The sequence below is a fragment of the Podarcis vaucheri genome (genome assembly GCF_965113315.1).
Source record: "Podarcis vaucheri genome assembly, chromosome: 8".
NCBI classification, from domain to species: domain Eukaryota; kingdom Metazoa; phylum Chordata; class Lepidosauria; order Squamata; family Lacertidae; genus Podarcis; species Podarcis vaucheri.
In genome coordinates this window covers 25,745,416-25,771,572 of record NC_138766.1, presented here as the reverse complement: position 1 = coordinate 25,771,572, position 26,157 = coordinate 25,745,416, and the positions used below count along the sequence as shown (strand labels likewise).

At 47.4% G+C, this 26,157-nt stretch overlaps 1 protein-coding gene across 7 annotated transcripts in view; it reads left to right on the top strand.

Moving 5' to 3' along the window:
- The window catches only part of RNF152 (ring finger protein 152), a 55,964-nt gene extending 31,003 nt beyond the window's left edge, over positions 1 to 24,961 (top strand). For all 7 annotated transcript variants that reach the window (XM_082234690.1, XM_082234688.1, XM_082234693.1 and 4 more), the window contains one exon: positions 23,380 to 24,961. In XM_082234690.1, coding sequence (XP_082090816.1) covers positions 23,552 to 24,163 — 612 coding nt within the window. In that variant the 5' untranslated portion in view covers positions 23,380 to 23,551 and the 3' untranslated portion in view covers positions 24,164 to 24,961. The remainder of the gene's footprint in view (positions 1 to 23,379) is intronic.
- The last annotated feature ends 1,196 nt before the right edge of the window (positions 24,962 to 26,157 follow it).

The window sequence follows — 26,157 nt, the reverse complement described above, 5'->3', positions numbered from 1 at the left end:
CTCGCGGTCGTCGACGTTGACTTGTTGCTCTTCCATCTCTGTACCGCCGTGCTCGAACCCGAGGTCCTCCCCGAACACGTCCATGTCAGTCTCTGCGTCGGTCGCTCGACCTGGCATCTCCAGCCACTTCCTGCGCCATCGCTCCTCTGGTCGATCGTCCCACCAATACGAGTTGCCTGATGCCGAACCTGCCGGTGAACCTTCTGGGGAACGGGTGCTCCGTGCGGGTTCCCCTTCTGAGTCGAATCCATGGAACGTGCTGGAAGAAAGTGTGGGTGTGAACAACCAGTCGTCGAAGAAGCTCGCTGGCATGGGTTTGTGTGGGAAGAGGGCATGAAACTCGTCCTTGAGCAGGGGTTCCTCCAAAGCGTAGTCTGGTACCCAGCTATTGGCGCTGGCCCGGGTGCCCTCTCTGGCTAAGAGGTATTCGACTCCCTCTTCCCCCCATCTGGAGTCCAAAATCTCCGTGACCTCGTTGATGTGGTCCTGGTGCTTCACCTCCCGCGTCTCCGTCCGTTCCCGGAGCGGACTTGGCGCCGTCCCTGGCTCCTGGAACCTGTGAGGTGCCTTGTAGGGAGTGAGCACCGACCTGTGGAACACCGGATGCATTCTGGAACCCTCCGGCAGCGCCAGTCGGAAGGCTACCGGGTTGATCTGCGCTTCGACTTGGTACGGACCGATCTGCTTGTGCCCCAACTTCTTCTTGGCAAGCGACCTGGTCGGCACTGCGTGGGCTGCCAACCAGACCCAGTCTCCCACTTGGATCACTTCGCCAACCCGCCTGTGCTTGTCAGCTTGCACCTTGTAGGCGTGCTTAGCTAGCTCCAGCTGCCGTCTGAGTTGATCGTGGACCGCCTGCAGCTCTGACGCGAACGCGTCCGCCGTCTGTGGTTCTCCTTCCCCCACTCTCTCCAGTCCCGGGAAGGTTCTGGGATTCCTCCCATTGTTGGCAAAGAACGGCGTCACTCCTGTGGACACGTGCTTCGTGTTGTTGTAAGCGAACTCGGCTAGCGGCAGGTAATCCACCCACGTCGCAGGCTGTTGATTGGCATAGCATCTCAGGTACTGCTGCATGATGGCATTGACCCTCTCTGCTTGCCCGTTGGTCTGCGGGTGTCTTGCTGATGCCAGATTGACCTTGACATTTAGAAAACCCATCAGCTTCTGCCAGAAAGACGAGATGAACTGGCGTCCGCGGTCGGACAGGATAGACCGTGGCAGGCCATGCACTTTGAACACGTGATCTATGAACAGTTTGGCGGTTTGTTCCGCCGTGGCCACCTTCGCACACGGAATGAAATGTGCCATCTTGGTGAACAAGTCCACCACCACTAGCACAGCTGTCTTGCCTCTCGAGTTGGGTAAATCCGTCACAAAGTCCAGGGCCACCCTCTCCCACGGTTCAAACGGTGTTTGCAGCGGTTCTAACAGTCCCGCCGGTGGTCTGTGTACCGGCTTGGCCCTCTGGCAGGTGTCGCACCTCGCGACGTAGTCCGCGACCTCTCCTCTCAGCCTGGGCCACCAGAAGTCTCTCGCGACTAATTCCATCGTTTTCTCTGTGCCAAAGTGACCGGCCGTGGGTGCGTCGTGCAACTGTTGCAGTACCTTGGCGCGAAGGTCGTCTCCTGGTACATAGACAGCCCCTTTGCGTAGGAGCAAGCCGTCCCGCACCTGGAACTCGTCCGTGGTAGCCGTGCCTCTGAGCAGTTCCGCCATCTTGTCTTGCGCGAATGAGTCGTCCCGCAATGCACGTCGCACCGCATCCAGGTCTACTGTAGCTGAGGCACACGCCCACGCCGTCGGTGCGAAGATGTGCATGGCCGCCGCTGGCGTCACCTCTTCTAGGTATTGCGGTTTTCGGGACAGTGCATCCGCCATGATGTTGGTGTCGCCTGGGACGTACTCTATTCGGAAATTGAAGTCAGCAAAGAACTCCGCCCAACGTATCTGCCTCTGGTTCAGGAACTGAGCCGTGCGCCAGTGCTCCAGATTCTTGTGGTCCGTGCAGACCTGCACCGTGTGCTTGGCGCCGATTAGGAAGTGCCTCCACGCCTTGAAAGCTGCATGAATGGCCAGCAACTCCCTGTCCCAGATGGTGTAGTTCTGCTCCGACTTGCTGAGCTTTCTGGAGTAGAACGCTCCCGGCCGCCACACCCCCTGCGGGTCTCGCTGCAGCAGGACAGCTCCCACGGCTCTGTCTGACGCGTCTGTCTCTACCCTCAACGGTTTACTGGGGTCGATATGCAGCAGTTGCTTCTCCGATGCGAAGAGATGCTTGAGCGCTTGAAAGGACTGTTCCGCCTGCTCCGTCCAGATGAATTTCTTTTTTTTGGAGCTGAGCGTGTCCGTAATTGCTGCCGTCTGCATCGCGAACCCCTTGATAAACTTGCGATAGAAGTTGGCGAAGCCGACAAACCGCTGGACCTCCTTCCGGTTGCGCGGGCTTTTCCAATCCAATACCGCACGAACCTTGGTGCTGTCCATGGCTATCCCCTTGTCCGACAACTTGTATCCCAGGAAATCCACCTCCGTCGTGTCGAACTGGCACTTCTCCAGCTTGGCGTACAGTCTATGTTGTTGCAACCTGCTGAGCACCTCCCTCACGTCTCGGTCGTGAGCTTGCTGCGAGTCAGAGAAAATCAGGATGTCATCCAGGAAGCAGACGCATGTCTTGTAGAGGAGTCCCTCCAACACGTGATGCATAAAAGCTTGAAAACAGTGAGAGCCATTTTGTAATCCAAAGGGCATAACTCTGTATTCGTAGGTGCCCAGCGGTGTGAACATGGCCGTCTTCCACTCATCGCCCTCCCGCATGCGGATGAGATTGTACGCCCCTCGCAGGTCCAACTTGGTGAACACGCGTCCCTTGCGCACCGTCGCGAGGAGGTCGTCAATCCTGGGCATGGGGTAATCAGACGGTTTGGTCATCTGGTTCAAAAGGCGGTAGTCCACAACTAGTCTTTTTTGGGGCGTGTCTTTCTTTTTCACGAAGAAAACGGGACTGCCCCCCACTGCCTTGGACTCTCTGATGAAGCCACGCTCCAGATTATGCTCGATGAACTGTTTGAGTTCCTGCATTTCATCTTCAGACATGGAGTATAGCCGCCCCTTCGGCAGCGTCGCCCCCGGTAGGAGGTCAATCTTGCAGTCATATGGCCGGTGAGGGGGTAGCTTGTCCGCCTCCTTCTCGCAGAAGACCTCCAAAAAGCTCGCGTATTTGTGGGGGACCGCTTGCAACGTTCCCAACTGCAGTTGTGATTCCTCCTCCTCTCCCTCCCGTCGGGGCAGGATGCAGTGTTCTGCGCAATAAGAGGAGCCGAAGATCAGTTGTCTCTGGTACCAAGCCAGTGTCGGACTGTGCCTGTCCAGCCAACTCATGCCCAACACAATGGGCGTGTCCGACAGTTGGGTGACATTAAAACTGATGACTTCCCTGTGGTTGCCAAGGCGCATCACCATCGGTGGCGTCTGCTTCACCACCTGCCCCCCTAGCAACTCTCTGCCATCCACTGTGACGACTTGCAGGGGCAGAGTGGCAGGCAATAGCTGTATAGCGTGCTGCTCCACAAAGCTCTGCGCTATAAAGTCTGCGTTGCTTCCAGAATCCACAGAAAGCGGCACTTCGATAGTGACGCCGTCGGGTAGCTGGAGAGATGCTGTGAGCTGCACTACTGGTTTGGGTGGGAGGGGATCCGTGGGTTGCAAGATTGCTGGGGACTGCTTCACAGATGCGTCTGGCTGGGCCCCAGTGCCTCCGTCTCCAGCCAGACATTGTCGTTTCCCTGCTGTGGTTCTCCTTGCTGCGTTGCTGCAGTCACCATTGCTGAGGCTGCAGTGTGCTTGTGGAGCCTCCGGGGACACTCCTTCGCCAAATGGCCTGGATCCTCGCAGATGTAACACTTCCTGTTCCCTCTAGGAGGCTTCGCTTTCACTGCTGCCGGTGCTAGGGCTCTGGCTGCTGACTGAGCCCTTGCACCTCCCACCTCCATCGGTTCCCCTCCCCCTCCTGGCGGAGGTGTGGATTGCGCACGCGCTGCTTCCCTCGGAACGAAAGAGAAACTTCTCGCTGCTTCGCGCCCTCCACGTCCTTCATCTCTGCACCATGGACGTTCTTCCAGCCTCACCCCCACAGTCAGCGCCCTTTGGACCACCTCCTGCGTGCTTCGGGGCCTCTCCCCCCTTGCAATTTCATCCTTAACCGCTGAACTTAGACCCTCCCAGAAGAGGTCTCTGACAGGGGGCGAATCCCGATCCCATTCTAAAGCACTGACCAGCGCAAAAAATCGGGCGTGATACTGCCGGACGCTCGCCCTCCCTTGTTTTAGTCCATGAATCTCCCGTCTGGCAAGATCCACATCAATAGTAGACAAAAAACACGCATCCATCGCTTTGATAAAGGCATCTGCATTCTGAAGCGCCGGATCTTTATCCCTCCACAAATTGCGCAGCCAGGCTTTGGCATCCCCATGCAAATGGGACAATATGAACCCCACCTTCTCTTCCTCATCTCTAAAGTCTTTTGCCAGCAGTTGCAGTGCGCACATTACGTCTGCTCTAAAATTAGGGTACTGTTGCAAAGTCCCATCGAAGTGAGCCACAAGCCCTCCTGCTCTCCGTGCCAATCCCACGCCCTCCGGTCTGGGTCCCGGTTGCCCTTGCTTAACAAGCATTTCAAACCTGGCGTGTAGGTCTCTGTAGGCGGCTGTAGTCTCCTCCTCCCGTTTCTTGGAAGCCAATACCTCTGAGGACAACTGGGTCACTGCCTCTTGCAGCGCGGAGATCCTCTGTTCTTCCGTCATCTTGCTAACCTTTGTGAGCTCGCTTACAGACACCCCTCTTCCTCCCCTAGCGGCTTCTGCTCCCGCTGCGAGGTTTCAGGTTTCTGAAGCTTTGAAGAGACGGGTCTTACTGTCAGAGCTGCTACCAGGTCCCAGCTCACATAGGACCACGCCACACAGCGTCCACTTTAAAAGAGTCTTTATTGAGTTACAGGTTTCATTTCCGAACTGCAGCGTGCAGCTCTACACCTTCTGCTCTAGGTCGGCGAAGACCCGTCTGAGTCCCCGCCTCTTGCACACCAGCTTAATACCCTAGCCTTGCTCCACCTCCTTCGCCTCTCCCTACGTCTCTGGGTCCTTCTGCCCCCCTGGGCCTCCTCCCTTCTACTCTCCTCTGACGCTGACCCCCCTGATCCTTCTGCCTCCTTGCGGCGGGCTTTAGGACCTGGCTCACTCTCCGGGCTGCTTACTGCTCCAGTTTCCGCTGCATTTGAACTTGGCGCGCGCGCCCAACTCTCTACTTTCCTCTTAACCGTTGCCTCGCTCTCTGAGGAGGGCGTGACCACCCCTGACTCGTGCCCTCCCTCCTGCTGACAGCCTCCGGAACCCGATGCCTGGCTACCTTCCTCCCTGCTGCTCTCAGTCTTGAGCGTGGGTCCCGACTTCCAGCTGCTGCCGCCCTCAGTTATGAGCGTGGGTCCCGACTTCCAGCTGCTGCTCTCTGAATCTCCTCTGTTCCCTTCCTCCTGGGGTGTCCCCCCGGATCCCCCCCTTGCTCTGCTCACTGGGGCTCCCTTTTGGGAGTCCTCTGACTCACTGCTTAGGCTTGGAGATCTCGGGTCGTCATCATCACTCATTCTCCCTTCGGCTTCCTCCCCCTCGCTCTCTGTTTCCACCCTTCTCTGCGTCTCTGCTTCTGAACCCCTGACAGGAGCCATTAGACAGTGCTTGGTGTTAAAAGATTTCAATAGAGTATATAAGTGCCAAGTGATTTTGAAGATCGCTTAATCGCCATAGCTATTCAAAGGTAGTAAACCAGTGCCTCTTGAAAGTTAAAAGCATATGGGAATTACTTATTCAGCCCCGTTGCATTTGGGAAACTGCGTGATCCGTACTGTGAATTGCCTCTAAAATGTGGTCAATGGTAACCCCGTTTATGTTACATAGTGGTCAAACCTGATCAGCGCCTGTTATTGTTTGTTCCCTCCAATGCCCTGTCAATACTACCAATAATAGAAGAATCCATGTAATAACTTGAAAGGTAAATCAGGACAGTTCAAGGTAGAGTTTTAAAGAATTTACATTGCTTGTGTTATGTGATGTAAAAATTGGGGTTTGCCTTTTGCTGCCCAACTCCCCACTAAGTCCATGTTCGGTCAGAGAAGAATGGATGGAGGCAGGATCCAGTGGAAAGCAAAGCAGATATTTATTTTTCTGTTTCAACAGAGTCCCCTCCCCTCTTTCCAAGGAGGGAGAGACTCTGAACAAAAGTGTGCAGGAAGCTTTAAAGACTTTTGACATTGCCCAACCCCCTTAGCCAAAGACCCCCCCAAAATCATCATACATACATCATAGTCTGCAGCAGAAATCCTGTCTACCTGATAATGAATGGTCTCTGATTGCATTACCTGGTCAGCCTGGCCATTCTCTTGTGATGGTTAATAGTTTAGTTCCTGAATCCAGGCCACAGGCTCACCCTATTCATACACAAATACGCCCTTAAGACAGGATTAGTAAGGGAAAAGACAATGGGAAGGCTTTCCCCATTTGCCCCCCAGGGAGCACTCAGGGCTGATTTCCTTAATAATGGATAGGTTTAATCTTCTTGCAGTCCATGGGACTCTCAAGAGTCTCCTCCAGCTTTTGAATTATGGTGCTGGAGGAGACTCTTGAGAGTCCCATGGACTGCAAGATCAAACCTATCCATTCTTAAGGAAATCAGCCCTGAGTGCTCCCTGGAAGGACAGATCCTAAAGCTGTGAGGTCAGTACTTTGGCCACCTCATGAGAAGAGAAGACTCCCTGGGAAAGACCCTGATGTTGGGAAAGACAAGGAGAAGGGGACGACAGAGGACAAGATGGTTGAATAGTGTTCTCAAAGCTACCAGCATGAGTTTGACCAAACTGCGGCAAGCAGTGGAAGACAGGAGTGCCTAGTGTGCTCTGGTCCGTGGGCTCACGAAGAGTCGGACACGACTAAATGACCAAACAACAACAAGAACACTGCAGAGGAATATTTGAGGTCACTGGGAGAGTCAAAATGGCTTCAGGATTGCTCTCCTGTACTATTTCAGACACATGGTTTATATATTTAGATATGTGAGCATTTATGAATATGTATACTATATTTCAGACCTTGGAATTCTTATAACAAATTCCACTTGTAAACTACAGTTGTACCTTGGGTTAAGTACTTAATTCGTTCCGGAGGTCCGTTCTTAACCTGAAACTGTTCTTAACCTGAAGCACCACTTTAGCTAATGGGGCCTCCTGCTGCTGCCGCACCGCCGGAGCACGATTTCTGTTCTCATCCTAAAGCAAAGTTATTAACCTGAAGCACTATTTCTGGGTTAGCGGAGTCTGTAACCTGAAGCGTATGTAACCCGAGGTACCACTGTATAATCAATGAGTGCCAGACTGTGACATACAATGGAAAATGCTTGCTGGCTCTCTTTTGCAAACCATAAGACCATGTTCATTGACCATTTTGAAGGTTTTCCCCTTGAAATCTTTTCATCGATTCATAGTAGCTCGTAAAACCCGGGCTGCTTTCTGCATAAGCTCTTTGCCTATTACACAGCAGTTAAGCATCTCATTTTTGTCTCTGTCACCAGGGTGTCTCTTTGATGCATGTGTTCCGCACACGACACATACCGGGTTTCTGCTTTTGCTGCTCCCCCCCCCCCGCCACTGCTTTTAGTGTTTTGGCTGTGTTTACCCGTTTAAAAATAAGAATGAAAAATGCATTGACACTGTTGCTTAACACAGCACTATTGATTTATTAGCAGCAGGTTTTCCTTTCTGCAGAAAAGGTGCTTGTTGAGTTCCTGCATCCCTGCGCCTCGATACCAAATATATATATATATATATATATATGCGGGAGTACCAGCAAAGATTGGTGTGCCAATCTTTTACAATCTGGCTAAAGGGAATTTACAGAGTCATTCCCTGCCCCCATAAAAAAGATAAAAGTGTACAATATAGGGTTGAATAACCCATTTATTGGTTCGAACTCTACTCTCAAGTAGGAAAGAAAGGAGAGGGTTGTTGGACTCCCTAACACACCCACACTGAACCTCTGTTATAAGTTGTCAGTCACACGACTGCAAATTTATGTTGCAATTTTATATCAAGTTCCTCAGGAAAAGAGGCTTCTGGCTTTAAAGTGTGTGTAAGCAGTAGGTTTATCTGCAGCAAAAACAGTACACGGTTGCCAAACTTGTCGTCTGTCCTCTTACTTGTAGCTTTTCTTTTTAAGGAACAGGCGCCAATCCGGGGAGCTCAGGGAGCCTTCTATTATTATTATTATTTGTCTCCAGTCAACACCAATTGACTTCACGAACTGACCCTCACTCAGTTACGCCTCTCCCACTCTGGATTCTGCTCTGAGAGGCGAGGCTCTTGGGATCTGAGCTGTATCTACGGGGCTGCAAATGACAAAAGCTTTTGCATCACCCGACTCCCGACTCCTCAATAAACGACAAAGCGGCGGAGGCAGCCGTGCAGCAGCAAACACCTTATCGGAAGCAGAGCCCTGCTTTTCAGCACTGCAGTCTGTGATTCCATTACAGTTTGATGGGCTGCGTGCAGTTATGCATCAAACCCTGGGCAGAGAAGGCTTGTGTGGTTTAATACAAATGGAGAGACTTTGTAGCTGCAAAAAGGAGTGCAGAATGACTACTCCTTTGAGCCTTGTCTATATTATCTCCCTATTTCCACTGAAATAGCTGTTGGCCTACGCAAGGATTCTTAGCTGCCCCCCCCCCAAATGGACTGTAACCAACAGACGTAATAATTCCACACCTTATGTGTCTCATAGGGACGCGGGTGGCGCTGTGGGTTAAACCACAGAGCCTAGGACTTGCCGATCAGAAGGTCGGCGGTTCGAATCCCCGTGATGGGGTGAGCTCCCGTTGCTCCATCCCAGCTCCTGCCAACCTAGCAGTTCGAAAGCACGTCAAAGTGCAAGTAGATAAATAGGTACTGCTCCGGCGGGAAGGTAAACGGTGTTTCCATGTGCTGTTCTGGTTCTCCAGAAGCGGCTTAGTCATGCTGGCCACATGACCTGGAAGCTGTACGCCGGCTCCCTCGGCCAATAAAGTGAGATGAGCGCCGCAACCCCAGAGTCGGCCACGCCTGGACCTAATGGTCAGGGGTCCCTTTACCTTTTATGTGTCTCATATGTGTCATTGAGCACATTAGAGCTCTCTAACCCTTACTGGCTTGCTGCCTTTAGGAATGACTCGCCTGTGGCCTAGTCCTTCCAAGCGTGGCACAGTGGGTTGGTGCATCTGGCTGTTAAGCAAAAGGTTGGTGGTTCAAGCCCACCCAGGGATGACTGTGAGCAGGACTCCTGTATTTCAGGACTAGATGACCCTTGGGGTCCCTTCAAACTCTACAATTCCATGATTCTGTGAATATGGAATAGTGGACCCTGGTCCTAACGCCGATCTATGTAGGCTACTGCCTTCACTTCCTGCTCTTTGAAATTTGGGAGCAGCTGGCTTTCCTGAACTTATTTCAGAGCGCAAGAGAGATTGATAAGCCTGTTAAGTCTCCCTAGCGACTCTACGTTAGCTGCAAAGATGATTTATATTTATCAAATAAAACTTCCTTGGGAAATGGAGATGCAGTTTGCTTTTGATCTGATATCAAATGGGCAAGGAGAAGAAACACCATTGGGTGGAGCTATTTATTAATATTTATTTATTCAAAATAATAAAGAAGGCATTTGAAAAACACCTTCGGGTCTGCTAGAAGGATTGATTGTTGCAAATTTACTGCGTTTCAAACATAAACCTCTTTAGAAGTGCTTTTCAGGCACATCCGCTTCTCTCGTTTCCTATGTAGAGCCCGTTGCCCTAAAATCCAGAGTTCAAATCTGGTTCTGTGTTTGATAACACAAGCTGGGGGGGGGGGGTTGGTTGGGGGAAATAGCCTGCAAATGGCCTCTTTAGGTTCGGGATTAGACCTTAAACCTGGAAATGACCCATCCTTTAATTTTTTTATTTTTTTAAATTTTGCAAATTATTTTAAACAACCCTCAAAACATATCTCTCATATTCCTTGACTTCCCATCCACCCTTCCAGGGTGTTCTTTTCTTAGCTTATAAAGCCACTATACTACTAATATTTTACCCATTATGTACATTAATTCTAAATTATTGAACTACCAATTCTCTTTGGCTGCTCTACTTCAAATCCTGCATACGTTTTAACATAACCACGATATCCCCACTCCCCCAATATTCCACAAAATAGTTCCATCCTTCAATGGACGTTTTCCTCATTCTGTTCTTTAATTCTCACGGGTAATCTAGCCATCTATGCATATTCCATCATCTTCATAAACCGATCTGGAAATGACTCATTCTAAACTATATGGGTAGCGATGTACTAGCCTTGACAATGGTGGTTTCCCTGTTGCTGACATGGGAAGAGCTATAGAATTAAGTAGTTGGTTTTTCTACAGAAATGAACAACCGCATTGGAATGTGATGTGTACAATTTGAATGGCAAAAGAAACAAACCCTGAAGCTCATTTGTATTTTGGCAAGCCCCTTCTTTTCCTGGTTCCCAGCCCAATTCTAGTTCTGATCTTTATTTCCTGATTTCGATCCTAGACTTAAATAAAATAGACTGTTCCTGGCGTTACAGGAATTTTTATAATGATTGGGGAGGGGGTTGCCGTTTGTTCACACACACCATGTCTCCTCAAAGCACCACATAACACACGATGGAAATGGCTACCAAGGGGGGAGCTTGGGACATGAGTGAGGGCAGCCATAATCCCTAAAGTGTGAGCTCAGGTACTCAGCAGCCCCTCTGCCTGAGTGATAATCTCTGGCATCCTGAGTGCCAGACAGGTAGCCATTCCAGAAATAATAGCAAACCCAGATCAAGACAAAAGGATGTGATTAACTTGGCTGGGAAACAGGGACATGTAAATATCTCTTTTGGGTGTATGGTGGAGGTCAAGGGAAGGGTGGGGGGCAAGCCCTGATGCTCAGGTTTCTGTTGCCAGACCCTCCCAGCGTGTGATGTGTTTGTGATGTATGCATGATGTGATTTTTAGGGGTGTTGTGGGTATCTTTGCGGGCACACGTGCTAAACCCTGTCTGTGGTGCCTACTCCTTCCCTCCCCCCCCCAAAGAATGAGACAAGAGATCAGAGTTCAAATTGGCCACAACTTTATTGAGCTTCAGAAGTGGGAAACTTGGCACAGGCCTTGGCAGGTAACCCTCTCAGCCCGACTGGCTGAGGATATGCAGGCAGCTGAGGTCCAGTGAGAGGGGACTGCAAAGTACAAACTTACACAGCATGCCCTTCCACCGACCTCATCCCGGGAGTTTGACCTACATGCCGCCGCTCTAGGGCCAGGGACTCCCACTTTTTTTGCCCTTTAATAGGCCCTGCAAGCGCCCCCGCATGGGGAGGGAGCATGAATGCATTCCCCCCCAAGCTTGATGATAGACTAAAGGATACCTTGCCACGGCCTAAAACCACCAAATTTGTGACGAAATGCTACAGGGAAGGCGAAGCCTGCCAATGCAGGGAAAATTCCTTCCGGTTCTGAATACAGCAACCATCTTACGGCCGCAGCAGTGCCTGCTGACCTGGAACGCAAAATATTAGTCTGTAAGGAAAAATTGTTAACTTGATGACCTAGGATGAAATTATTTGGATGCAAGGAATTATTAATTTGAGGGAGGGTGGGGGGTGATCCTGGAAGGAAGGAAAACCAAGTGAGGCTTGGACAAAGGGGTCAGCCTCTTTTTTTTGACCTTAGCGCCCCCCCCCCGGCCGGCCGTCCATTGTCCTCCCTGGCTGAGGGCAGGTCAGAGGCCAACCTAAGTGGTGGGAGGCACCTGTCCAGGTGAGCCCCCGCTCGGTGCCACAAACCCTGCCCACCTGTAGGGGAGGGAGTGCGGAAACTGTAAAACTGATAAAAATGGGAGCCATCCTTTGTTCTGGGCTTCTTCCTGCTTCTCCCATGTGTTGGGTGGAAGTCCTGTTGCAACAGTCCTTGGAATAAAAACCAGGTCTACTGGCTGCTGCTTTGCTCCTATATTCCTGGCTGGTGCCTTTGTTTGGTAATCCAAGTGAGCCCAAGGATTTTCCTGTAACACTGGGATATAGTACTGTTGCAAGATTATACAACCAAGCTGTTCCCCAGCAAACTACTCCTTGCACTTAACTTTCAATTTTAACTTTTCACTCTTCTAAGGTCCTTATTTTCTCTCCTCTTCCAGCTAACTACTCTATCAGCATCCTGCTCATGTTCTTTCTGCTTTCTCTATCTGCTAGTCTTGTCGGGCTCCTGTAGGAGACTCCCTGGATTTGACCTTTCCTGGCTTGCTTGATCCTCTGTTCCCAGTATTGATGCAATTTGGGTCCCTGGCTTGATGCGTCTCTCTCCAGTCTTGACCTCTTGGCAAGTTCTTTTGACACTGCCTTGGATTTCACCAGCTATCAGTATTAATGTTGCTCACTTATGTCCTGAACTTTTTATTCTGCAAAGGGCTGGCCATTCCTTGGGCACTTCAAAGACCTGTTTAGTATAAATAACTGGAGTTTCTAGGTCTTGAATGGTCTTCTGTAACAAAACGTGTCACAACCCTGTCTGAATGAGCATGCCTATAGGGTAGTCCAGGTTCACATGTTCATCCTTTAGCAATTCTCAATGGTTGCTGGGAGCGGGATTTCTGTTTTGTCATAATCAACTAGGCCTCAGTTCTCAACTGCTTTACCTCTCTGTGAAATGTAGTATGCTGCAGCTTTCCCTTAGTTTTTGCATCATTGCTTTTTACTCATCGTGGTGTGCTGAATACTTATGCTTACAGTGCAGTTCATTAACTATTGTCAAGCAAAGTAACTTCAATGAAGTTTAAAAAGCAGAGTGATATTGATTCTGTACGGCTCAAATAAGTGTGAGGTTTACCCAGCATGCACAATAAAGTCACTCCTGCCAATTCTGATGTACAGCAAACATAGCTAAAAAGTGGGTGGCTCAAAAGTGTGTTTAATAATAATAGATGCTGGAAGATGCAGGTGCTACTGGAAGGATTTTTTTTATTTTAATAATAATAATAGGGGAAAAGCAGGGAGGTTATTTCGCTGTCAGCATGCTACTCTTAGGTGAATATTTAGTGAACTGCATGATGAGATGAATGAGAAAACCAGACCTCTCCTCGCTCCTGCTTGTATGGATAAAAAATGTTGATTGTCCCCAGCTTAATCAAGCAGTTTCCTTCAACATAAAAGCTTGAGTCTTGCTGCTAAGTTCTCTTCAACTCCTGGACACACCAAATCACTTCCTCAGGAAATCATGTTTGCATATGATACAGCAAGTTCACCAAACCTTGCTCGCAGACAGGAAAACTGAGCAGAGTGGCAAACAATTAAAACTCATCTTAAAAGGCATTGTTTCCTTAGGTGAGCGTATATAATGGCACTATTTTTTAAGGAGGGGGAAAAAACATTTTACATATGGTAGTGCCTTAGTGTATTTTCTCCATTATTGTATTCCATTTGGAGATTTGGATTTGTTTTCTAAATCACTTTGGCCTCAAGAATTGTGCTGTTCTCTCCTATAACAGGTTGGCCACTTCAAGAGAATTCCAGCTCACTTATCCAGTGATTTGTACTGGGGAGAAATGTGCTTGTAAAGTGGCTTATTTTAAATGAGTTTTCTTTTTCAACCATCTCTTTTAGAGCTGGTATTTATGGAGAGAATATCAGAAGTGGATGTCAGATTAGAAGGAACACAGTGGGCTTTTCTCTGTTCTGTTCGTAAAGCTATTGACCAAGTGAAGGAAAGAACTATACAGAGAACAGAATGTACCCTCCCATTATTATTTTTTTAAAAAAGTAATGTTCTAAAAGGTATAAAATCACATTTAAACAAAAAAGAGAAGGGCAACGGTATAAAAATTCAGCTCAAAATATTAGCAAAGCAGATGAGTAAAAAACTAACCTTTGCACCATTGTTGATATAACAACAACAACAACAACCATTCATTCGTACCCTGACCATCTGGTTGGGTTTCCCCAGCCACTCTGGGTGGCTCCCAACAGAACTGATGATGATGATGATGATGATGATAATTAATAATAATGATAAAACATCATACATTAAAAACTTCCCTAAACCGGGCTGCCTTCAGATGTCTTCTAAAAGTCAGATAGTTGTTTATTTCCTTGACATCTGATGGGGGGGGGGTGTTCCACAGGGCTGGCGCCACTACCAAGAGGGCCCCTCTGTCTCTTAGAAGCTTGGGCAAATAAAACTGTTTCTACCTGGTGCCAGAATTAACATAAAAGTTCATATTAGATGACCCTCTGTCATGGGAGGGCATTCCATAGATGTGGTTATGACTCTAGTTACCACCCATCTCTCTTCAGATGGTGGGGGATTCAGATGATGCAAGCAGTGTTTGGCAAGCAAATGATTCAGTTCAGCACTGCCAGAGCATTCAGTAGGGCTGAGGAAAATATATCCCTACAGATATTTCTCAGATGCAACCCTGATCCCCTCTAACCATTGGCACTGCTGGTTGAGACTGATGAGAGTTGGATCCAAACAACAACCCGCCCCCAAATGTCTAAAATAAGCCTCCTTTCTTGTTGTTGTTTTGTGTGTTGATTGCCATTCCTTCTACACAGGGGAATAAATTATTTCGTGTTTGTATACCGCTGAGATACTGTTGGTGGTTGGAGCCGCAGGAAAATATAAACAAGGGCAGTCATTTTCTTTGCAAAGAAGAAAGCAAACAGTTAACCTCTCGGAGCTGAAAGCAGCAGCAAAGCTTTTGTCAGTTTCAAAATAAATGAAACCGAAGCTCCAGCTCCAAATTCATTTGTGGAAGTGTTGGCAACATTTTAATTTACAGCATTTTCCTCCTGCTGTTAATTTGAAAAGTTCCAAACAGACGCATCCTGTTTATATTTTAGTGCGGGTGATTCTGGCAATTAATTTCTCTGTTGAGAACGCATGGCACCTTCCCTCCTCGATGTTTCTCCCCCTCCCCTCGCTACCGCTGCCTTAGGGCAACAGACGCTGTCATAAATCATACATAGTCTGTAATGGTTCCTAAGGATGCTTAATGCGTTTGGGGAGTTTGCGTAATGGAACTTCCTTGGTAAAGGTGAAGCATCCTAATAGGTTGCCTAGCTGAAAGCTTGATATTAACCTTGTAGAATGATGATATATACAAGTGCATAGGCTTGTTCGCGGTTTGCAACCTGAGAATTCGTCGTGATTATGTTAGCAACCAATGTTACGGACGGAAAAGACATAGCCTGGTGGGTAGCCTTTGAAGCTCAGGGATAATATAAGCTTTCGAGCTTTTTCTTCTCCCCCAAAAAGAGAGAGAGAGGGTTTAATTCTTAGTTTAAGCACTTCGCTATCTAGGCTGGTATTGGTATATTGGTTCCGGAACTAAAAGTATTGGAATTGATGGGGAGAAAAATTCAGCGGAGAAGGGTCAGATCACAGATTATTAGGATCAATGTGCATGACTGACCATTCTGCTGATAGAAATGGAGCAGCCGAGTTTTCTTTTAAGGTGATTTCTCCAGGGCTATCCAGTGATTCTGAGTCGGGCGTGATTTTACTTGTACTGTGAATATATTACTCATCTCAGCTGTAAGGCTCAGAGTCAGCATCGTGTATGTGTGTTGTGCTGGTGTTATTAAAGGGAAATCTATCCACTTCAATTGGATATAATCAAATTAATGGCTTAAAGCCCACTGGGTGGTTTCATGTTCCAAGTGGAAAGATCTCTCCAGTTGCAGGCTGGCCCTCAGAAAGGCCTGAACTGTCTTGACTTGGTGTTCTGATAGAAAAATTAGAAGGGCACTGATTGGTCAGACCAGGGACCCATTTAATCTAGCATCCTGCATCCTACTGCTATAACAGGGACTCAGAGGTGCTCTTACAGGCCCAGTTTGTTATGAAAACTGCTTACTTAAGGATAACACAGCTGAGGCCTGGAGCGTCTACACTTAGCCATTTCAGCAACAGCACTTGCCACCCTAGTTCTCTCCACAATGCCCCAGGGAAGTAGGCCGGCTCTCTTCCAAATATCAGCACTCCACAGAACTGTTTTGGACGCTGTTTGCCATATCCGTGGCGGCCAGCCATGCAATTCTAGGAAGCCCACAAGCGGGACGTCCTCCAGAGGACCTGGTTTTAAACAAAGAGCCCCTTCAGATGGTGAAACTCTTCCACTTGCCAGGTGTGGGGAGGTCACGTCTGTGGATGCCAAGAAGCCTCGTCTCTCTTTTTTTCTATGCACAAAGAGTTTTGTTTGTGGGAACTTTCTGATATCCACTCGCCCAGAAGCCCTGTGAAGTTGTAAATCCAGAAAAAACCCAGCTGTTTGTGCATATTAGACCTCAGTCGGGGATAATCATGGTGTACCTGGGACCATTTTTTTTTTAAAAAAAAGTATCTGTAAGCTGTGCTCAGAACTGGCAGACCGTGGTTAATCGTTTGTGAACCAGGTTTTCTCTTAACACAGTGATACCTCGGGTTAAGTACTTAATTTGTTCTGGAGGTCCGTTCTTAACCTGAAACTGTTCTTAACCTGAAGCACCACTTTAGCTAATGGGGCCTCCCACTGCTGCTGCTGCACGATTTCTGTTCTCATCCTGAAGCAAAGTTCTTAACCTGAAGCACTATTTCTGGGTTAGCGGAGTCTGTAACCTGAAGCGTATGTAACCTGAAGCGTATGTAACCTGAGGTACCACTGTATTGCACAAAAGCTTCCCTGCCTAGCTGACTCGAGAGGTGATCTTTGCTTGACACAGGTGACCAAATACGTGGCTTCTTTGCCAGCTGGCCTGCATGCCAAAGCTAAGTTTGAATCAAGATATGCTGGAGGATGCTTGTGGCGATACCAGACCCCCGTTGTAATGTTGTTCTCTCGTCAAGAAGCATCTTGCTCTGCCTGAAGCTTCTGGAGAGGTGAAAATGGCAGCCGGCCATAGGGCTTTTCAGTGATGAACTTTAAAGTGTTATTTACTGTTCAGTGTCTAATCCTATCACACACAGAGAGCAGAGAAGCGTTTGTACTGGGACAGAGTACTCTATCCAACATGTATTCACCTTATAAAATAGACTGAATCAAATTCTGCTCTCAGTCTTGTGTATGGAAAGCAGATTCTATAGTGTGTTTCTTAGGGACGCAAATGGCGCTGTGGTCTAAACAACAGAGCCTCTTGGGCTTTCTGATTGTAATAATAATTTAATAATAATTTATTATTTATACCTCGCCCATCTGGCTGGCTTTCCCCAGCCACTCTGGGAAGCTTCCAACAAAACACTAAAATACAATAACCTGTTAAACATTAAAAGCTTCCCTAAACAGGGCTGCCTTCAGATGTCTTCTAAAAGTTTGGTAGTTATTTTTCTCTTTGACATCTGGTGGGAGGGCATTCCACAGGGCGAGTGCCACTACTGAGAAGGCCCTCTGCCTGGTTCCCTGTAACTTGGCTTCTCGCCGTGAGGGAACCGCCAGAAGGCCCTCGGCGCTGGACCTCAGTGTCCGGGCCGTGTAAGGTCAGCTGTTCAAATCCCCATGACGGGGTGAGCTGTTGCTTTGTCCCAGCTCCTGCCAACCTAGCAGTGTGAAAGCATACCAACACAAGTAGATAAATAGGTAGCACTGCAGTGGGAAGGTAAATGGTGTTCTCGTGCTTTCTGGCTTCTGTCACGGTGTTTCGTTAAGCCAGAAGTGGTTCAGTCATGCTGGCCACATGACCTGGAAAGCTGTTTGTGGACAAATGCCGGTTCCCTTGGCCTGAAAGCAGAGATGAGTGTCACACCCCATAGTCAAATTTGACTGCTCTTAACTGGCCAGGGATCCTTTACTTTACTCTTAGGTTCAAGAGGGGAAAAACACCTTTGAACTAAGTTCTAGCATATTTATCCATTTGCTTTGCTTTGCTGTGCTGTGCTCTGCTGCAGAAAGGGTAGTCTTAACTGTTTTCTCTATGTTCTGTTTTTTGTCATCTTTAAATATCGGTGTCTCTGTTTTTCTCAGCTCTCATTTATTGGAGCCATGTTATCAATGAGCATGAGCATCAAAGAGCAGGGAGGGAAAATCTGTGTCAGGCAAGCGATTTCCCCCTTTCCACTCCCTTCTGCTGCTAATGCATCTCTTTCCATCGCTTGGTGTCTTCTGCCCATGGTTTTTCATACTCGGTTAGCTTTTATTAACATTAGTAGATATAGCTCAGCCCTGCAGAGCTTTCAGCTGCTATCAGATCTGCACTAGCCAAGGATATTAATCATGATTCTGGTTGTCTCTGTCTTTTTGGTCTCACTTGAGTGTTGCTGCCTCCCAGCCCTCTCCCCTCCCCTCTCACTGTCCTTTAAAGAGTCCTAAGGATACCCCTGGCAGTCTTCTTTAGCTCTGGGTCTTCTCTGTCAGCAACATTTTCTTGGCTGTCATCAGATAATCCAGAGTACTAATGATAAAACAATGTTTTTGACTGCTGCTGAAGTCAGCTGTGCCCTCATATGAGACCTGGCTGGCTTTCTAAAGTGTCGCGGAAACTTTGTGGTTGGAGAGAGAGGTATAATCTTCACCTCATCTTTGGAGAAGCTCTTTGCCTTGTCACTCAGGTTTTTTGCTTGTTCCTTTGGCCTTTTTATGTGTTAATTAAGAAATATACGGAGCAGCAGCTTTTCTTCCATTGAACCAAATGCCTATAGTAAGTGTGTCACCAAATGCCAGTAAGGGAGAATATTGGGAAGTCCACTTTTCACATTAGAGCCCAGGGTGAATGAACTCGTGAAGGAGGTTAGGATTTGACATTCCAGCTCCACTCTCGACTTCTGTGTACAGTGGTAACTCGGGTTAAGTACTTAATTCGTTCTGGAGGTCCGTTCTTAACCTGAAACTGTGCTTAACCTGAAGCACCACTTTAGCTAATGGGGCCTCCTGCTGCCACCGCACTGCCAGAGCACGATTTCTGTTCTCATCCTGAAGCAAAGTTCTTAACCTGAGGTAATATGTCTGGGTTAGCGGAGTGTGTAACCTGAAGCCTATGTAACCGTATGTAACCCGAGGTACCACTGTACTCTTCTGAACCTGCTGTACACAGAGCCTAGGCCAGGGGCTGGCAACCTAAGGCCCATGGGAGTCATTTAACTGGCCCATGGACCCCCGCCGCCCACTCTGTCAGCTCCTGTGCGCTGTGCTAAACTGGCACAGAGCAGAGAGGGGACCGCCTTCCACGACGCTGGCCAGCTTCCCATTGGCTGCAGCAGCTTCTTGCAGCCAATGGGAAGCTGCGTACGTCTCCTCCGCGCCGGAAGGATCACCAGAAATAGTGTTTGCGCATTTGTGCACGTGTGAACAGGCCCAAGCCACAACAACTTTGCCAACCCCTGGACTAGGCAGATTGCAGGAGCAGGCTCTATTGCTACCATCTAGATCAGACATAGGCAAACTCTGCTCTCCAGATGTTTTGAGACTACAATTCCCATCATCCCTGACCACTGGTCCTGTTAGCTAGGGATGATGGGAGTTGTAGTCCCAAAACATCTGGAGGGCCGAGTTTGCCTATGCCTGATCTAGATCCTGGGTTTTTTCGAATACCATACTATGTGAACATAGCTGACCTCTGTTGCCCTGGTTTCTTGCCTGAATAGGTCTAAAGCGTTGGACTGGCAATACAGGTTCAGATCAAACACTGGCCACTATTTTTCAGTCTAACCCAACTCATGGAATTGTTGGTGTTCTATCATGTATGTGTGTGTAGGTGATGGAGACCATATATAATGGTTGGGGCTCCTTGGAGGAAGGGCAGAATAATAAAAAAGTCATATGTTAACTTCGGTATGATGTCAAGAGAGACTTACTGGATCAGAACAAATGTCCGTCTAGTTCCCCATCTTGCTTTGTGCAGTGGCGAAATAAATGCCTCCATGGAATAAGACTTGTAGTTTAATGGTGAATTTGGGATATAATGGAGATGTAAAAGATTTGGATAAGTATAAAAGATGCATGAGGAAATGACTAACAATAGGACCCACAAAGGGGAGGAGATTCTTTTGAATCTTGTTTTTATGATGTATGTTGGATATGTGATTGCAAAACTTTAATCTGAAAACCAAATAAATAAATTTATATGTATATAAAAGAAATAAATGCCTCCAAGCCTTCTGTATGAAAATGCTCCTATGGGGAGTGCCATCAGGCAGGGCATGAAGGCATTCCAAGCCCATTGAGGGGTGGTGTCTATTATTACCTATCTGCAAAATTGCTTTCTGGTTCATTACATAACAGCGTTAGAAGATGCGTTGTGGGGCTCAGTTATTTTGAGGAAACCCAGAGATGAGAGTTAATGGTTTGTATGTGATAGCGATGACGATTCAAAGTGTTCCAAGAATTACTGTACTCAGGAAAGTAGCAATGAGGGGTGCTGTGTAAGGAAGCACTTTGCTTTGCAAAAGTTGCATGTCTTGGTTGAAAGTTTAATAATAATAATAATAATAATAATAATAATAATAATAATAATAATATAAACAACAATTTATTATTTGTACCCCTCCCGTCTGGCTGTGTTTCCCAACCCTCTCTGGGTGGCTCCCAACAAAGATTAAAAATACATTAAAATGTCACACATTAAAACTTCCCTGAACAGGGCTGCTTTCAGGTGTCTTCTAAATGTCAGGTAGTTGTTTATCTCTTTGACACCTGATGGGAGGGTATCCCACAGGGTAGGCACCACCACCGAGAAGGCCCTTTGCCTGGTTCCCTGTAGCTTTGCTTTTCGCAATGAGGGAACCGCCAGAAGGCCCTCGGCGCTGGACCTCAGCGACCGGGCAGAACAATGGGGGTGGAGATGCTCCTTTAGGTATAGTGGGTCGTTTTGTTACAATCGTGTGCGCATAGCTTTTATAAAGTTTGCAAACATTACAGACTTAAATCCGGGGATGGCTAACTTTCATCCTCGGTTACTCCTCCAGAACCCACCTACCAGCTGTGTATGTGGCCATGCCACAATCTTGCAGGCACACACAAACATCCCCCATAGCTCATTCCTGTAGATCAGCAATTGGGGAGGACGGACATTTAAGTCTCTCTGCAGTGTTGTCCTATTTAGTTTTTACTACTCTTGCCACTGCCACCGAAATAATAATCAGTTATTGGAATTTTAAAAATTGTGCATAGCCATTATATTGCTGCTGGCTTGTTAATGTTTCTGGATTCTTTTATGTGCTGTGGCTTATAAGTGCTTAAGGTGCATGTCCCATGTAGATTTTGTTAGGTAAGGTAAGTGTAAAGGACCCCTGGACTGTTAAGTCCTGTCAAAGGCAACCATGAGCTTGTGGCACTCATCTCCCTGTCAGGCCGAGGGAGCCGCCGTTTGTCCACAGACAGCTTTCTGGGTCATGTGGCCAGCATGAATAAATTGCTTCTGGCACAACGGAACACCGTGACAGAAACCAGAGCACACGGAAATGCCGTTTACCTTCCCCCCACAGCGATACCTATTTATCTACTTGCACTGGTGTGCTTTCGAACTGCTAGGTTGGCAGAAGCTGGGACAGAGTAATGGGAGCTCACCCCGTTGCGGGGATTCGAACCTCTGACCTTCTGATCAGCAAGCCCAAGAGGCTCAGTGCTTTAGACCACAGTGTCACCTGCGCCCCTATGATTTTATTAACACATTAAGTGCATAATTATTCCAGGCTCACTGAATAGTGAGGAGTTACTCCTTTACTGCCTCCAGCTTCACTTTGTTGCATTTACTTTCGTACCGTCCACTCTACCTATACATAATGTTTAGATATGTCCTGTATTACCATTTTGCTATACTGCTTGCAATTTATGCCACTGCTTGTCTTAATACTTCAGTACTTTCTCAACACACATTTTCCTTCTTAATAACTTTTAATGTAATTAGCCATGCGGCAGATTAAAGCCAAGCAAGAGAGATGATAACCCTACGAGCAAAACTCCAGGACTGGACAGAGAGAAAATGAGGTCGATCCTGATGACACTTCAAAGTTCAATTGTGCCAGAGGTTTTAAAACAGGGAGATAGGAAAGCCAGAATGGTTAAAAAAATTATTTGCGGAAGTTCAGCTGTTGACCTTCTCCCTTATAAAAATAATTGGGAGCAGATCCTTGGTGTTTGTCTTATCCATTTAGTGACTGTGTTTCAGGGCAGCGTCCTCTATTTCTTTTGCCTTGGATTTTGCACATGTACTGCTGTGTTGTTTCAGCTGATACTTTTTTCTGCAGTGGATGCAATGTGATGTTTGGGGATGGTAGAGCTACCTGGTCCTAAACCTTAGAATGTTCCTGGGAAAGTTGCTTTATCAGGCCCCATTCAGGCTTACTGTGAATGGTGCAGAACCGATTCCTGATTATCCTTCCCCTGCTGCTTCAGTTGGTATTAGACTATGAGAGCTCTACGGATTGGAAACAGTTGCGGCACTCTTCCACCTGGTTGCTATTCTGCCCAGAAAGGAATGCAATGGTCAGGGAGTCAGAAATTGTGTGTTTGATCCTATTCACAAAGTTTTGTAGTAACATTCTCTCCTTGGAGCCACAGAAGAAGCCATCAGTAGGGAAGTGGCTCTAGAGCGCTAGCCTTAAGTGTCAACAGAGCTCTTAAGTGTCATTGTCCAAGCATTACTGTCATGAAGACAGGTACTTCATAAACCATGCACTTACCGTATGTATGGCTGCAATATATATACATACTTTATGTGTGTTCCTGGTCACCATGGGTGTCTAACCTCAACTCGCAATTGCCTGACCTGTTCCTAAAAGTGAACTCATTTAAAGGTTTTCAGGCACTTTCCCACTGAATTTGAACCAGAGGATGATTGCAATGATATATGCAATGCTATAAATTTCAGTCAAGTTGGGAGGAAAAATCTCTAGGTTTGTGTCCTCCCACATTACCTTCACATTGGTCTTGGGTTATTCACCATTTGTTCAAAGCTTTTATGAAGCGTTCACATGAAGTCTGTTCACGAAGCATGGAAAACGAGCAAACTGTCCTTTTGATTCCTGCATGAAAATAGCCTTATTGACCAAGTAAAAATGTGGAATTCAGACTATTAGTCTGAAATGCTTTCTTCAAAAATCATTATAATCAGATAAAAAGACTTGGGTGTGTGTGGTTTTTTTTGTTCAATGTCCCTGGTATATGAGGCTAAAACCCATGGTTTGGTAATGTTTGTGCTTAGGGGAATTTATTAGCCATAAGCATCATGCTTAAGATGCTACGGTTTTGCAATGTTCACTTATCCTCTGCATCAATAAAAGGATGTCTTTAGCTCCCTCACCCCCTTCAGTATTCTAGTAGACCTTTATGATTAACTCTGTTCGTTTTAAATTTCCCTCTCAGATATTGACGGACTCCCAGTCAGATGCTTCGCTACGGACTCCTTGCCTCCTTTCGCCTGGTGGTAGAATACAAGCTAGTCACCGTGGGAGGCCAGGAACTGCTCCAAGCATTAGATTTGAGACCGGACTGCCGAACAACGTGATATCTCACTGCTTTCGCCAGTCGGACCGCGATGGAGACTCTGTCCCAGGACATTCTGCTGGAATGTCAGATTTGTTTCAATTACTACAGCCCCCGGCGGAGGCCCAAGTTGCTGGACTGCAAGCATACCTGCTGCTCTGTTTGCCTTCAGCAGATGAGGACCAGCCAGAAAGACTTGCGGTGCCCCTGGTGCCGAGGCATCACTAAACTGCCGCCGGGCTTTTCCGTCTCCCAGCTGCCCGACGACCCAGAGGTCATTGCCGTGATTGCGATACCCCACACTTCAGAGCACACTCCCGTCTTCATCAAACTTCCCAGCAATGGCTGCTACATGTTGCCCTTGCCCATCTCCAAGGAGAGGTCCCTCTTGCCAGGAGACATTGGCTGCCGCCTGCTGCCAGGCAGCCAGCAGAAGTCTCTCACTGTGGTGACAATCCCAGCCGAGCAGCAGCCCTTGCAGTCTGGCCTCCCTCAGGAGGGAGGAGACGAAGATCAAGACAGGAGGGGCATTGCGAAAAGCTCCACCTGGTCGGGGGTTTGCACTGTCATCCTGGTGGCCTGCGTCCTGGTTTTCCTCCTTGGGATTGTCCTACACAACATGTCGTGCATTTCCAAGCGTTTCACTGTGATCTCCTGCGGCTGAAAGGAAGCGGCAAATACCCACGCGGGCCAATTTTGGGGGTTTGGGAGGGTGGTTATGGTGGTGGCAGGATGCCGTGAGATGAAGCGCCTCGTTCCACCGTACTGAGTCATTGACACCAGGCTGGTTGCTGGTCCAGAGTCTACTTTAAAAGGAAAAACAAGGGACAGTGGCACCTGTTCGTAGAGTATGGGAAACGTCCAATGCTTATCCGCTGGTAACAGTACCAAGGAAGACTGCATGCATCACCATAATCACTTAACAAATGAGCTGTAATTTATAATGATTTCATCATGTTACGAGATTAAAGATGTCTATTTAGCTGGTTCTACTATACTGATATAGGACATAATCTCTCCCTTTGTCTCTCTTTAACAGAGTAGTCAACTTACAAATCAAAATGCTGTACGTTCAAGTAGAATTAAACACTGGCATTCGGAAAGGCAAGCTACCCAGTGCTTTTCCAGACGTAGCGAAAACCGTAACTCTTCTCTCTTTAAGCGGCAACGGAGAAACTTGTGAAAAGTAAAAAAAAAAAAAGTCATTTAGTCAACAAGGCTTCTTTTTGTATCTTTTAAATTGCACATTAATTGCAACGGTTTTAAAAAATCTGTACCATAGTTATAGAAAGAGAACATTTTTCTAAAGCGTTGGAAGTATTTTGGATGTAATCTATATCTGTGTGTTTATGCGCATTCTGTTTTTCTTCTGTAGTTTTAAGTGATTTCCTCCCCCCCCCTCTCGTTTAAATTGAAATGGGACACAAAAAGAAAGAAGCAATAAAGGGAACCAGGAAGGATATACAGCTGTCCAGCCAAACTGTTTGTCTGTATGCTGCCTTCTGCAAAACGCTACTTTAAAAATATAAATCTTGGGCATGTGGTTTCATGCGCACACAGTAAATATATTGGTCAAGAACCTCTGCTGCGGAAACTCATGGAGATGGCCTAATCTGAGATAAAGGCTGATCTTTGTATGTGAGTGGCATACTGAATGGTTTTTGAAGACTTCTCTTCAGGTTTCCTACCCTTTGAATACGAGCTGGAGGTACATCGCCAAAGGAGCCGTAATCTAGGTTTTATTCATCATTGCAAGTGTGAGATACAAATGAAGGCTATATGGCCGTGATACAGAATGGACACATGCACCAGCAGTGTGGCCCTCCTTGCCCTCAAAGGTGTTCACAGGGCGGAAATGTTACAATTGCAGAAAGGAAGTGGGGGGAGAATAGGGGAAGATGGGTGAAGTGGCTGGGGAACCAGGTCAAGAAAAATGTCAGAAAAAGTGACTATCTCCTAAAGGCAATTGTGGCGAGAGAAGTTGTCCCCCCCCCTTTTAAAACTCAGTCGATGGGGACTGCCAAGATGAGTTGACCCAGGAACTCCTTTCTGCGATTCACCAATAACTTTGCCAGCCATTGGCAAAAATGTAGTGTTTCTGTAAGAGGGGGTTGAGGGGCTATGGTTTTGGAAACTCGGTGGCATTTGAGCTGCTCAATCATGTTGAGAAAAGGCATTAAACTTGCTTCTGTGTTAGCCTGTTCAAGCAGCCAGGAGTACTCCGGGGTTTGTTGATCTTGCTATCCTGAAGGCGTAATCCCTGTGTATACAGAAAAGGAGTCCCAGGGTACTTTAGCTGATTTTTATCAGGGCATGTCTGCTTGCTGGGGATTACGAAGCCTGCCCAAGAAAAAGATCGTATTGCTGTTTGTGCGGCTGCTTCTCTTGAGGCAAAACAGAGGAGAGTCTGGATTCTGTGAAGTGGGAACCATAAATTAACTCCTGGGAACCCACGGTTCTGAAAGTGACACACAGGCCTTCCCTATACAGGCATGAGCTGATGCACATTGGAAGAGCTCTTCCTTCTTCCTAAAATCCCAATTTTTGTATACAAGGAAGTGGACTTTTGACACATTCTCCATTTCCCCCCAAAATAAGTACAGTGCTAGCAGTTGCAGACTGGGGCCACGTGTAATATGTTAATAGAAGCCATTGAAT